The sequence below is a fragment of the Gasterosteus aculeatus genome, chromosome 8 (genome assembly GCF_964276395.1).
Source record: "Gasterosteus aculeatus chromosome 8, fGasAcu3.hap1.1, whole genome shotgun sequence".
Lineage (NCBI taxonomy): Eukaryota > Metazoa > Chordata > Actinopteri > Perciformes > Gasterosteidae > Gasterosteus > Gasterosteus aculeatus.
The window spans coordinates 21,382,771-21,394,692 of record NC_135695.1 but is presented as its reverse complement, the minus strand read 5'-3'; the positions used below and the strand labels follow the sequence as shown (position 1 = coordinate 21,394,692).

Genomic DNA, 11,922 nt, shown 5'->3' with positions numbered 1-11,922 from the left:
CAGAGGGGCCCCCCAGCAGGTTTACGTGACAACAAGTGTTTGGTGTACGTTTAAAACAAAGCTGCGGCGCCGTGGTGCCAATCGGGTCTTCTCTTCTCGGTCGGTTCTCAGCCGAAGAAACCAAAGCAGCTGAAAAAGGGCCGACGCGAAGCCCCCAAACGCTCCTCAGCCTCGCAAGCTGCGATCCTCTCGTTTCCCATTTTGTTTGTTGTTTCCACCCCCCCCCCCATACCCTCAATAACTGTGTCATTAATAAAACTTCTGAAGACGGGAATTATGGATGAGGTCGGGGAGGAAGGGAGGCTTTCCCCGCTCGCTCCCCCCAGCTGCAGTCAGTCACACGGCGCGAGTGTGAGAAGACAACTCGGCTCCCTTGATGTCGCGCTGGAGATGTGCCCGTGATTTATTTAACAAAGCGGGTACATACATGCAAATGCACACAAACGCCCACATATGGCATTCTGCAAAAATAAGCAACATCTGCGTGCAGAAAACAACAAACCTTTCTTTAACGGGGAAGCATAATTCATACCCTCATTCATCGGCCTCGAAAACATTGCGGCGACGAGGTTCATAAAGAAGCACGGCTGAACAGGACGAACTGCTCTTTACCTTTTAAAACAATATCGCTTTGCAGAGTCATCGTCACAGAGATAATCAAGCCAACACTTCATTTACTACCAGGCTGCTCAGACAGAACCAAACAAGCAGCTTCAGCAAGATCACGTTCATCCCCTCGTCGATTTATTGACCCGTCACAGAAACCAATCAGTTTTCAACTCCTGGTTGCCAAACGGGTTCCGTCACGCAGGACGAGACCTCTGGGTTTCCTCTGGCTGTTTGCGCCGGTTGGTTCCCTCCGTCGGTGGGATTCAAATGACGCAGGAGTAGCTCATAATTATCTCCCATGATTCATAATGTTTTCGCCGTCCAAACGGCAGCAGCAGTGGAGTCCCGTTAAAAAACAAAACATCAGCCGTCTGCCGGATCGTTTCCCCCCCCCGTCCATTCGTTCAGCATCCGCACGCCACGGCGGTCACCTTCCCTGGCGTCCTTTCTCCCGGTAATACTCCTCTTTCAGATCCTCTCTCCTCCTGCGCGTCCATCCTTTGGAGGTGACGTGATAGACGTCCACGCAGTTCCCCGACCACGCGTCCCTGTGCGCGGCTCTGTACACGGCCTCCCTGGCTACGGACGTGGCCTCCTCCACCGTCAGCCCCCATCGGACCCCTTGGTCCAAAATGGAGTAGGCGTAGGGCGACCCCGAGCCGACGGAGAAGAGCGATCCTCTCAGGCGGGTGCCATCGCTGCACACGTACCACAGGCCGGGTCCGGAGGAGCTCGGAGAGGCCTTTTGGAGACCCCCCGACGTTCCGCCCAGGTCGGCGCTTGCGCCTCCACCCTCGCCCGCCTCCCCTCCGTCCCACCCGCACAAGGTGGCGGCCACGCACAGCTCCGTCCCCTTGAACGGGTGGAGCATGCAGGCGAGCAGCTTGGCCGCCCCGCTGGTGGACAGGCGGCGGCCGTGGCGCAGCTGGTAGAGCCGCAGCTCCCGGGACAGGATGCGCTTCCACAGGGCGCAGTCGGCCGAGGTGCCCGACGTGGTGCCCACCAGGTGGCTGTGGATGGGCCGGATCTTCTGCGAGGCCGGGCACGCCACGAGGCCCGAGCAGCTGGAGCGAGTGTCCGCCGCCGCCAGCACGCCGCCCTGGAACAGGAAGGCCAGGGTGGTGGTGCCGTGAGACATGGGGAAGGGCAGGGGGACGGTCTGGGAGGCGGCCGGGGGGAGACCCGCGGGCCCGCAGGGGGGCTGCAGGACGGATTCTTGAGAAGAGGCGGGGCGGATCTGTCCAAACCGGATCGGGCTTTCGTCCAAGTATTCTGCAACGGGTACGTAAAAGCTAAACTGGCGTGAGGCGTTGCCAAAGGAAGAGCCGCGCACATGGTCACAACCAGTGTTGTTCCCAGAAAGCTGCCGAGAGCATCCGGGGGTTGAACGGTCCGCTGGGACGTCCCGGAGGTCGCACAGCTCCTGTAAAGCCATTTTGTAGAAAAGAAACTCCTCTCTGCTGAAGTATTCGTCTGTGTTTCTCGACTTTGGCAGCTTTTATAGACGCCGTGGCGGCGAGGTCATCCGAAAAACAAACCCCCTAGCAACCGTTACCGAGGCCTCCGCTCCCACTTTGCCGCACAAAGAGCCCACGGGTAATTAATTCGGGCTTCCATATCAGGTGTCTTTCCTTAAATCATATTTCTTGGGCGGAGGCCAAAGAGTGACCTGGGTGCAGGCGGGGCCTCAGCACGCCGCCCACCCCCCGAAACCAGAGGACCACATGTTCACGACGTCTCTCCAGCCAAAAGCCCCATCGTGCAAACTGCTAAACTCCCAACTGAAATTCACACACACGGCCAGACATTAGCGTGTTCAGACATTAGCTTGTTCAGACATTAGCGTGTTCAGACATTAGCGTGTTCAGACATTAGCGTGTTCAGACATTAGCGTGTTCAGACATTAGCGTGTGCACTCAAGGATTACTGAAGTCGTTTAAAGGCCCCTTGAATCGAGTGTGTTACCTGCTGTCCTTAACCGAGCTCTCTGAAGACACCAGGACCACAGAGAGCCTTCACATCTTCAGACTCCACCTCGACTAAAGACTAACAAATTGTAGCACTTAAATTGTACTTGTAACGTCACTCATCTATAGCAAATTGTAAATTGGCTTATTTGAGGAAATTGCACTTTCTTGTTTCTTGCTCTCCTGAGTTTGTGTCCTATGGTTGAATGCACTTATTGTACGTCGCTTTGGATAAAAGCGTCCGCTAAATGACATGTAATGAAATGTAATGTAATGTAGTAAGAAGCTCATCTGTTTGCCTCGGGGGGACGTCGTGGAGGAGGTGGGGGGGTGTCCGAAGTGGACCGGCGGTCTTTCTCTCACCCATATTGTCCTTTTAAGTGTCCCTTTTCTGAAGGCGACCCTTTGGTCCGCTGTGTCTGCGTCCCTCCATGAAGTTTGTATATAAGTACGTACACGTAATGGAACCCTGACGCGGCTCGCTGGCTCGCGTTGCCGTCAGCAGATTGACGGGCCACAGGTCACTGATCGTTTCCCTTTCAGTTGGGACAACATTCGCCGTCTGCTTCTCCTCCTCTGTCATCGCGGCTTCTTACGAGCCTCACAAAGCCTCTTCAGCGGAGCATGTGAGCGTCTTATTCACGGTCAGTGGAGGACAGAGGGCTCGTCTTTAGCAGACGCAGAGCGGCGCTTTGAATTCAACCCCGCTGAGGAGGACCCCCCCCCCCCACCCCCCCCGTGAGGTCGTCACCTTACCGGCGTGGATCTACCTGCCGCGGCGGCGTGGGGAGAAGAAGCTGCTCGAGGCACCTCGCACACACACGGGGAGGGCCGCCGACGCCCGATGATCGAGAGCCGTGGTGTGTTTGTGTTTGTGCGACTCCGGGAACAGGCTGCGTTATGTATTGTTAAAGAGCTCTGGGCCCCCCGCGGTGAAATGTACGACTGTCATATCTCCTGTGGGGGGAGGGGGGGGCGTCGTAATTCAGACAAGCGTGACAACGGGCGAAGATAAAGCTCTCCGAGGCGCCGTGGAGTCGCCCCGCTAGGGGAGGATTAGATTGGACCGCTGCAGACTGGACGCCCGGGCATGAAATAAAAAAAAGGTGTGTGCCCCCCGGCTGGTGGGATAAGAAAAGTAAAGTAAGATACAGCTCAGGGCAGCCCCCCCCCCTCCCCCCCGGTCCCTGTGTGTTTGGTTTGGCGGCCCCTCGCCTGCGTGGTGTTTGAATCCTTTCCCGAGCAGATTTAACTTCCTGATGGTGTCTCTCCAGCTGGGGGACTCCGGGGCGGCGGCGGCGGCGCGCTGCAATTTGCAGTCGTTCACGGCCGAGTGGGTTCCTCCCCTTTTCTGCGTCGTGAGCTCATGCATTATTATGATGATGATGATGTCTGACTCGCAGGTGCAGCCGGAGACGACGTGGTGCGATGGAACCAGCAGACATGGATACGAGAAAGAGGTTTCATGGATCAAGAAGATGCTCTTTGTGGAAAGATGAGGATCATTAGAACCGGTTTTGGGTGGGGTGGGGGGGTCGCGGGGCATGTTGGGCCTTCATGCCACCGTCTGGCATTAGTTCTGTTTTACATAACCGTGTTGGAATGAGCAGCTTAGCGTGTCACAGGTGGAAACCCCCCCCGGGGGCCGACGTTGCAGGAGCTGGATGGCAAAGCGCATCAGGAGTGTCAGGGAGTGAAAGCGATGAAACGAGCTTTTCTCCCGGATGCTAACGGGGAGTCACGACGCCACAGGTGAGCTAGGGTGAGGCCTTTAAAGCTCCTATTCCACAGCGACGCGTCTAAATAAGATGAAACCCGCAGCTCTTATTTTAAAATGGTTTCTGATGACGGCACGACAATCTGGATTCAACCTTAATTAAATGTTTCTTAATTAGCTTTTTCCGATAAGCGTCCTGAGGGGTCCTGAGGGGTCCTGTAGGACGTGTTCTGCCAGAGGGAGACGGTCTTTTATTCATTTCTGAGGGTGAAATCTGTCCGTGCTGTTCTGATGAGTTGGAAGTGTCACGATGTCACGATGCAGCGAGTGTCTGGATCACAATCCCACAAACCACTTCCGTTGGGTTGTTTGCTTGTGCTGACGGCTCTCTTAATGAAATCGGATCAACCCACACCCACCCCGTCCTGATGGAGCATCGGGCGTTAATGGTTAGCTCATCAGCTGCGCTGACGGCTCATTATTCTGAAAGCACAATAATCCATAAAATGGCTCCTCGGGCTGAAAGCCACGGCTCTTTATCTGGGGAAGAAATGCCGCCTGCTCCGAAGATACAAACTCAGGGTCGTCTGAGTGACGTCAAAGCATCGTGTGTTGAAGCTGCATTCTCTGCAGTGACCAGCAGGGGGCGACTCCTCTGCTCCCATAGACGTCTATGAGGAAATGACTCTACTTCTCTGTAGTGACCAGCAGGGGGCGACTCCTCTGCTCCCATAGACGTCTATGAGGAAATGACTCTACTTCTCTGTAGTGACCAGCAGGGGGCGACTCCTCTGCTCCCATAGACGTCTATGAGGAAATGACTCTACTTCTCTGTAGTGACCAGCAGGGGGCGACTCCTCTGCTCCCATAGACGTCTATGAGGAAATGACTCTACTTCTCTGTAGTGACCAGCAGGGGGCGACTCCTCTGCTCCCATAGACGTCTATGAGGAAATGACTCTACTTCTCTGTAGTGACCAGCAGGGGGCGACTCCTCTGCTCCCATAGACGTCTATGAGGAAGAGGGCTACACACTCATTGACAGGTAGCAGCTTACCTGTTGGTCTTTCCTCCGGCTTCTGAGGACCACTATCGAGCTTCCTGCCTCGTGTCTGCTCAGACTCAGAGGACTACGTGCGTCTCGAGAAGAAGAAGATCCGTTTCTCGGTGCATTGATCGAGGTGTTGGTCGATCCCCACCTTCCACCCACGCTGCCATCGATCCCGCGGGAGGTGTCTCCAGTTCTGATCCACGTCCCCTCGGGTTGGCGTGGGGGTGGGCGGGCGCTCTGATTGACTCTTACTGGTTTTATCGGTTGGCGTAGTTCTCAGCGACGTGTGCAATCGGCCCATCGGCTTCCTCCAATAACGTGCCCTTTATTTACAGCAATATTTGCACACAACGATATTGATAATAAGTGAGTCTGGCATCAACATCCCACTTCTCTTTATAAGTATCCCTTTTAAACATACGTGATACTTTAGAAAAGCTGTACTTCACATTTCTATTAGATATTATAATTGTATTTATTCAGCTGTAAAATGTTCTTTCATCAAAATGGAGAAAGAGACGGGAAAACAAATCCATCATTTTCGTTAAAAGCATCCAGAAGTTAATGAAAACATATTTTCTCAGGTAGTATTTGGTGGTTCAGGATGATTTGGGTCGACCTTGAATCAGAAGATTGCCGGTTCGATCGTCGGCTCCTCCGGTGCACATTTTCTAAAGTGACCCTATGAGCGAAGCTCTGAACCCCAAACTCCCCCCCGAAGGGTGGTGCCGTCATTTGGAGCCTCCATCACTGTATGAATGAATCATGCTAACATGGTAACACACTTCAGGGCTGTATAGGAGCGTTTTTTGTTACTTGATGTAAAAGACGATTGTGAGCGAGTCTCCATTGGTTCCGCTCCTCAGATGAGTGGAGACGGAGGAGACGGAGGAGACGGAGGAGCAGCTCTGCTTCGGGTCCAGATGGCCAAAGCCTTGAGGAGTCAGAACGCAGCACAGCTACTTTTGGTACAGTAAAAAAAACTCTTACACTTTATTATTATCCTCCTTTGATAATTCGATCTACCTTCAATTATTGAAACGTGTGAAAATGCTAATTGGACGGTCGTCGTGAATAAGACATTACCGACACTAAAGGCTGCTATTTTGAGAAAGAAAACGTGATAATTTATTTAAATTTGTTCTTCTCATTCCTCTGCAGACATACGCGTCTCTTCTTTCTGTCATTGTCTCTGCCGAGCGTCTCGCTTGCACCACCTGGACGTCTCCACCACAAGGTGGCACCACGTCACCGGATGTTGATTTGATTTTCTTACAACTTCTTGGTTGCACATTGAGAAATCTACTTTCCTACATGCACTCAACCTGCAAATGATGATAAAAACAAGCAGTGGGTTTCTGGGCGGTGGACGTTTGCACCCGGGGGCCTCCGGTCCCGTCAGCCGAGATGGCGTCAGGGAAGGAGCCCGAGGAGCCAGCGGAGCAACGGGGGAATCCCAGAGGCGAGCGGCGTGACCGCGGCCCCGTGGGCTCCTCGCCGGGGGAAACACATTTAGGGGGACGAGGTGCAGCTTCGGAGGCGAGCGAGCTGTGGGAATCGGGAGGAGGGAAGAGCTGAGATGCTTCCTCGGTAAAACATCTGTCTGAGTTGTAAAGTCTCTGCACCGAACCTCTTATAAAACATATTTTCAGGCGCGGTTGGTTTGCAGTTCTTTATTTTGGCATCACAAAACATTTTATACCTTTATTATTATAGGATATGATATTCTAATGTATTATGTTGCAGTGACGTTATTGTCTTAATATTTGGAAAATTGGGAACCGTTTCACACTCTGGAGATCAGCAACGTGATCTCCAGAACCTGTTGGTAAACATGTATAACAAAATCTTGAACATACAAATTCGGAACAATACATGTGAACTGGCGGTGGTTAACCACGCCCCCTGAGTGGGCAACATGGAGGACCATGTCGGATTCTGGAGTGAACGTCTCTCCGCCACGTTGGATGTTTTGAGGGGGTTAGGGTTAGTATTCTATTCTTACAAGTTAACATTGATTTCTCGTTAAAAAACGCAATCATAACACGTTTATTTTACATAGTTAGACTTCAGGAAGTGTGTTTACGGGGCGCAGGTCCCCGTTCACTTTGAATAGGGCGACGTCATCAGTTGCGGTCCGTATTTATTTCGTATGTTTCGCTACGAATTTGTATCTACAAGATTTTCGTACACGTTTTTACGAACAGGTTTTGGAGATCAGGCTGATCTGAGAGTTGATAGTAATAGAAAATAAAAAATCAATGAGATTTACTAAAACCGAAACCAAACGACTCTTCACGAAAAATATGTTTGTAAGGGTCCAAAATATTCGACCCACTTTGTGCAGAATTGAAAGGACTCTTCACTCCGTGAGCTGCGTTCCAATGGCTCAGCCCTTCAGCTCGTTTCAGAGCTCCTATCTGCCCGCCTTGATGATAAGTTCCTCTCAGGAGACTGGACATGCTGCAACAACATGCAGGTGTGTGTGTGTGTGTGTGTGTGTGTGTGTGTGTGTGTGTGCGCGGGGGGGTCGGGGGGGTCGGGGGGCACTTTAAAGCATTTCTTCCAAGGCCGCAGCAAAGGATTCTGAGGAGTTATTGATTCAGGCCGGGCCGGTGGTCGATGCTGAAGATAAGACGATATCGCTTCGGGAGGCATCAACGAGAGAAGTTTGACCTGGAAGAATAAGTTACCAATGAAAGACATTTGCAGGGGCCCTGGACGGAGACGGGGACGGGTACGGGTGGGGGGCTCGTGTGGGAAAGGGTCCCTGGAGACTTGTTGCTTCTCAGCGGTTTTAACGACAATGGCCGTTTTTTTTTTCTCGCGCATCCGTTGAATAAAAGAGGCTGAACTTTAGCCGCTGTCGCCTTGGCAACGAGTACACCTGGGAGCGGCCGGCGCAGCTCGCCTGCTAAACGTTATTTACGGCCGGTTGCGATGATGCTCGGGTCATTGGTTAAATGAGGAGTTTCACCGCGTCAACACAGTGAAGTCTGGCTATAATTTAGGGATGTAATAATGAACAACAATCTCTGTCTTCCTCCTTCTGCCTCCCTCTTTAAAGGGGAAAACAAAAAAACAAAACACGTACAGCGCACTAATCGTTTCATGTGACACTTTATTTAAAATACTAAATGCAACATTATAGATATAGAATTAATTTCAAGCACTAAAATATCCGTTAAGGAAAAAAGCTTTGATAAACACTGTGGGGCATTCATTTAATTTATCTCTGATTATTTCATTTGTAGTAGTAGTAGTAGTAGTAGTAGTAGTCAATAACAAAGTTAAATATCACAATTTACGACACCCAATCTGATACTGCTTTAAAAAACAACAAACGCTTCACGCCTTGAGTTTAAAAATTGGTCCGTCGCCATCTTGTTTTTTTGCAAACAATGACAGCTGATCAAACTTGAACTGAGGAGGGCGTCGAGACCTGTCAATCAGCGTGTTAGGCCCGCCCTAAAACATCCCCCACTGTTTGGCTCGGACCATAATTTACTAAATGAACATCAGGCTGTGTTGAAACCAGAGACTGAGACCATAAACTTATGTTTACAATGATTACTGAGGGAATAAATCAAGAGAGAAGTAGAAGTAAATCTCTGAAGCCTCTCCAGTTGATTCAGAATGCTGCAGCACGTGTATTAACAAGAACTAAGAAAAGGGATCATATCACTCCTGTATTAACTTCTCTGCACTGGCTCCCTGTTAAATCAAGACTAGAATTTAAGGTCCTTCTCCTCACTTGCTGGTGAGGCACCGTCGTATCTTAAAGAGCTTGTAACACCGTATTGCCCTACAAGGCAACTGCGCTCCATAGATGCTGGGTTACTTGTTGTTCCTAGGGTTTTAAAAAGTAGGCTGGGGGCCAGAGCCTTCAGTTATCAAGCTCCTCTTTTGTGGAACCAGGTACCACTTTCAGTCCGGGGGGGCAGATTGGGTCAGCTCTTTTAAGATAAAGCTTTAAACTTTCCTCTTTGATTCTGCCTATAGTTAGGGCTGGCTCAGGTTAGTCCGGACCAGCCCTTAGTTAAGCTGCTATCTGATGGTGGTTCTATCTGATGGTGGTTCTATCTGATGGTGGTTGCCCCTGCAGTGGTCCTGCTGTGCGCCTGGCTTGCTACTCACAATTACTTGAATTATTTCTGTCATGTATTGTACATTGTTCATGCTGTACACACGGCACCATTGTAGTCTGTCCATCAGGAAAGCGATTTCTTCCCTTTTTTCCCCATGGAAGGTTTTTTTCATTGTTTGGGGAGTTTTTCCTGTGCCGATGTGAGGGTTTCGGGACAGAGGATGTCGCATGTGTATGTGACTATAAAGCCTTCGGAGGCAAATTTGTCATTTGCGATTTTGGGCTGTACAAAATAAAATGAATTGAATTGAAGGGTGGAGGAAGACCTGAAACCACAAACTAATTTTTACAATGTTTACTGAGGTAATAAACCAAGAGAGAAGTAGAGAAAAGTCATTTTCTCATAGACTTCTATGGGACCAGAGGAGCCGCCCCCTGCTGGTCACTACACAGAATGCAGCTTTAACACACAAAGCTTTGACTCCACTTTTTAGAACCAAAGGTTGCCGCCCGGTTGGAAGTTAAATAGACAAGAGTAACCAGAATACATCTTAACATAACGTTATAAACCACCTTCACTTAATATATATTTTTTAACATCTCTTGCCGTCCCTAATTGTGTCAGCTAGCTTAAAGCCAGCTGTGGTTGTGATGAGCACATCTGTTCTCTGCTCTTACACTTATTACTCATTGACCTCGTTCTTATCATTTCTCCGCTAAAATAAGTAAATTGACCGACCATAAAAGCATTTCAGGTCCAGATTCTCTTCATGGATCACATTCCGGTAATCTTTAAACGTGTTATCATGGATCGCCTGTGAGGAGAATGGAATAATATCACAATATCATATGTGTCAGAACCTGAGCAACAAAAGTACGTTCTCAGAACGGCACTAATGAGATGAGGTGGATTATTTCCTTATTGTCCTTATTTCCATTAGATGATTTACTGAGTTGATAACACGTTTGGATAACGTGTTCCTGAGTAGTTCACTGCTCTGATTCACTTCAGGGTTAAAAGACACTTTGACCTCGTTATTACGCGACTGATTTACAGCTTTCAAACTGCACGTTATATTCCAGATGGATCAAACTCTCACTGATCCCTGCGGGGGGGGGTTGATTAACACCGGGGGAGAAACAACTTTCACTGGGGGGCATTCTTATGATACTTCTGATTGAAATCATGTGGCTCTGGCATGTGCCAATTCATTTATTTATTTTTTATTAGGGATTTACCCAGAATTTCCATTGGTCACTAGCAAGGCAGGCAATTACCTTTCTTGATTTCTTACAGAAAAACCACATCGTAGTAAAAAAGTAAAAGCAAAAATATTGATTTAAATCTAAAAGACCAAAAAAACTACAACAAAAAGAAAATACAAAAAGACAATAAAGCTGGAAAACAAATTGAAAAGGGAAAAAACATACTTACAACAATAAATCAAAAAATGAATAAAATAATAAAGAACAACTACTATGTGATACATGCAGTTGACAAACATGCATTAATATGCTGCAAAGTACATCAAGAACTGTGTTTATAACTGGGATCACAAACAGGCACAGCACAAAACAACCAATTTAACCATAGCGCACACGCACACGCACACAAACACGCACTCGTCATTAACGTTCTCGGGCGCGGGGGGGGGGCCGTTCTGCCGGACCCAGAACGTTCCGCTGCACGGCTGGTACGCACCCAGCTGCTGTGTTCTTCGTGTTTGGTGTCATGGCGACACCGCGCCCGCCTCCGGTCGCCTCCGACCCCCCAGCGCCGATGTGCGCCGTCCGTCTCACACTTCTGTGTCGGTGTGCAAGATGTAAATTAAACCTACAGCTCAGTGAGCAACCAGGAAGTGAGCGTTTAATGTTAAACAATGAAGGTGTCACCGACAAATTATATTTAACATTATAACCAAAACTGTAAATAACACCTATTTCTGTCCCATTCGCAGGCAATTCAGGATAATATAAGATATCTATCACAAAATAATATTCTGATTAAGGGATATTATGGATATTACGGGTACAGAACCCGGTGTTTGGGGAAGCAGAATACGTCGTTAGCATTTTGCTAGCATCCGGCTAGCCAAACCTTCCTCGTGTGCCGGTTGGTAGAAGCTCCACACCAGGCTGCTGCCTCACTGGGACCTCAGGCCGACCTGCAGATCTTTTGTAGTTTCTCCACCAAAGTTCTCCTGCATTTTTCATGCGTCTGTGACTCACTTCTCTCACGCTTCGATCAGCTGATCTTTCACTTTCGCTCGTTCACCTCATCCGTCTCTTTCAGAAGCAGGATTGACTATTGGCCTCCGTCACGGCACCACCCGCCCAGTCTCCCAGCCCGGATTCATCACCCCCACCCCCACCCCCTCTCTCATTCCATCAGCCTCATCAGCCTCATTAACCACCTCCACCAGTGTCTGGACGGGGGATTTATTGTGCTGCTGTTCGGCGCCGATGTGCCTTATCAATCTCTGTGAAGAGTC

General features: G+C 49.6%; 1 protein-coding gene across 1 annotated transcript; it reads right to left on the bottom strand.

Moving 5' to 3' along the window:
- Positions 1 to 334: 334 nt before the first annotated feature.
- Positions 335 to 2,063, bottom strand: psmb11b (proteasome 20S subunit beta 11b). The gene has a single exon (XM_040169247.2). The coding sequence runs from the start codon at positions 2,042 to 2,044 to the stop codon at positions 1,037 to 1,039; it is 1,008 nt and encodes a 335-aa protein (XP_040025181.2). The 5' UTR covers positions 2,045 to 2,063; the 3' UTR covers positions 335 to 1,036.
- Positions 2,064 to 11,922: the final 9,859 nt, after the last annotated feature.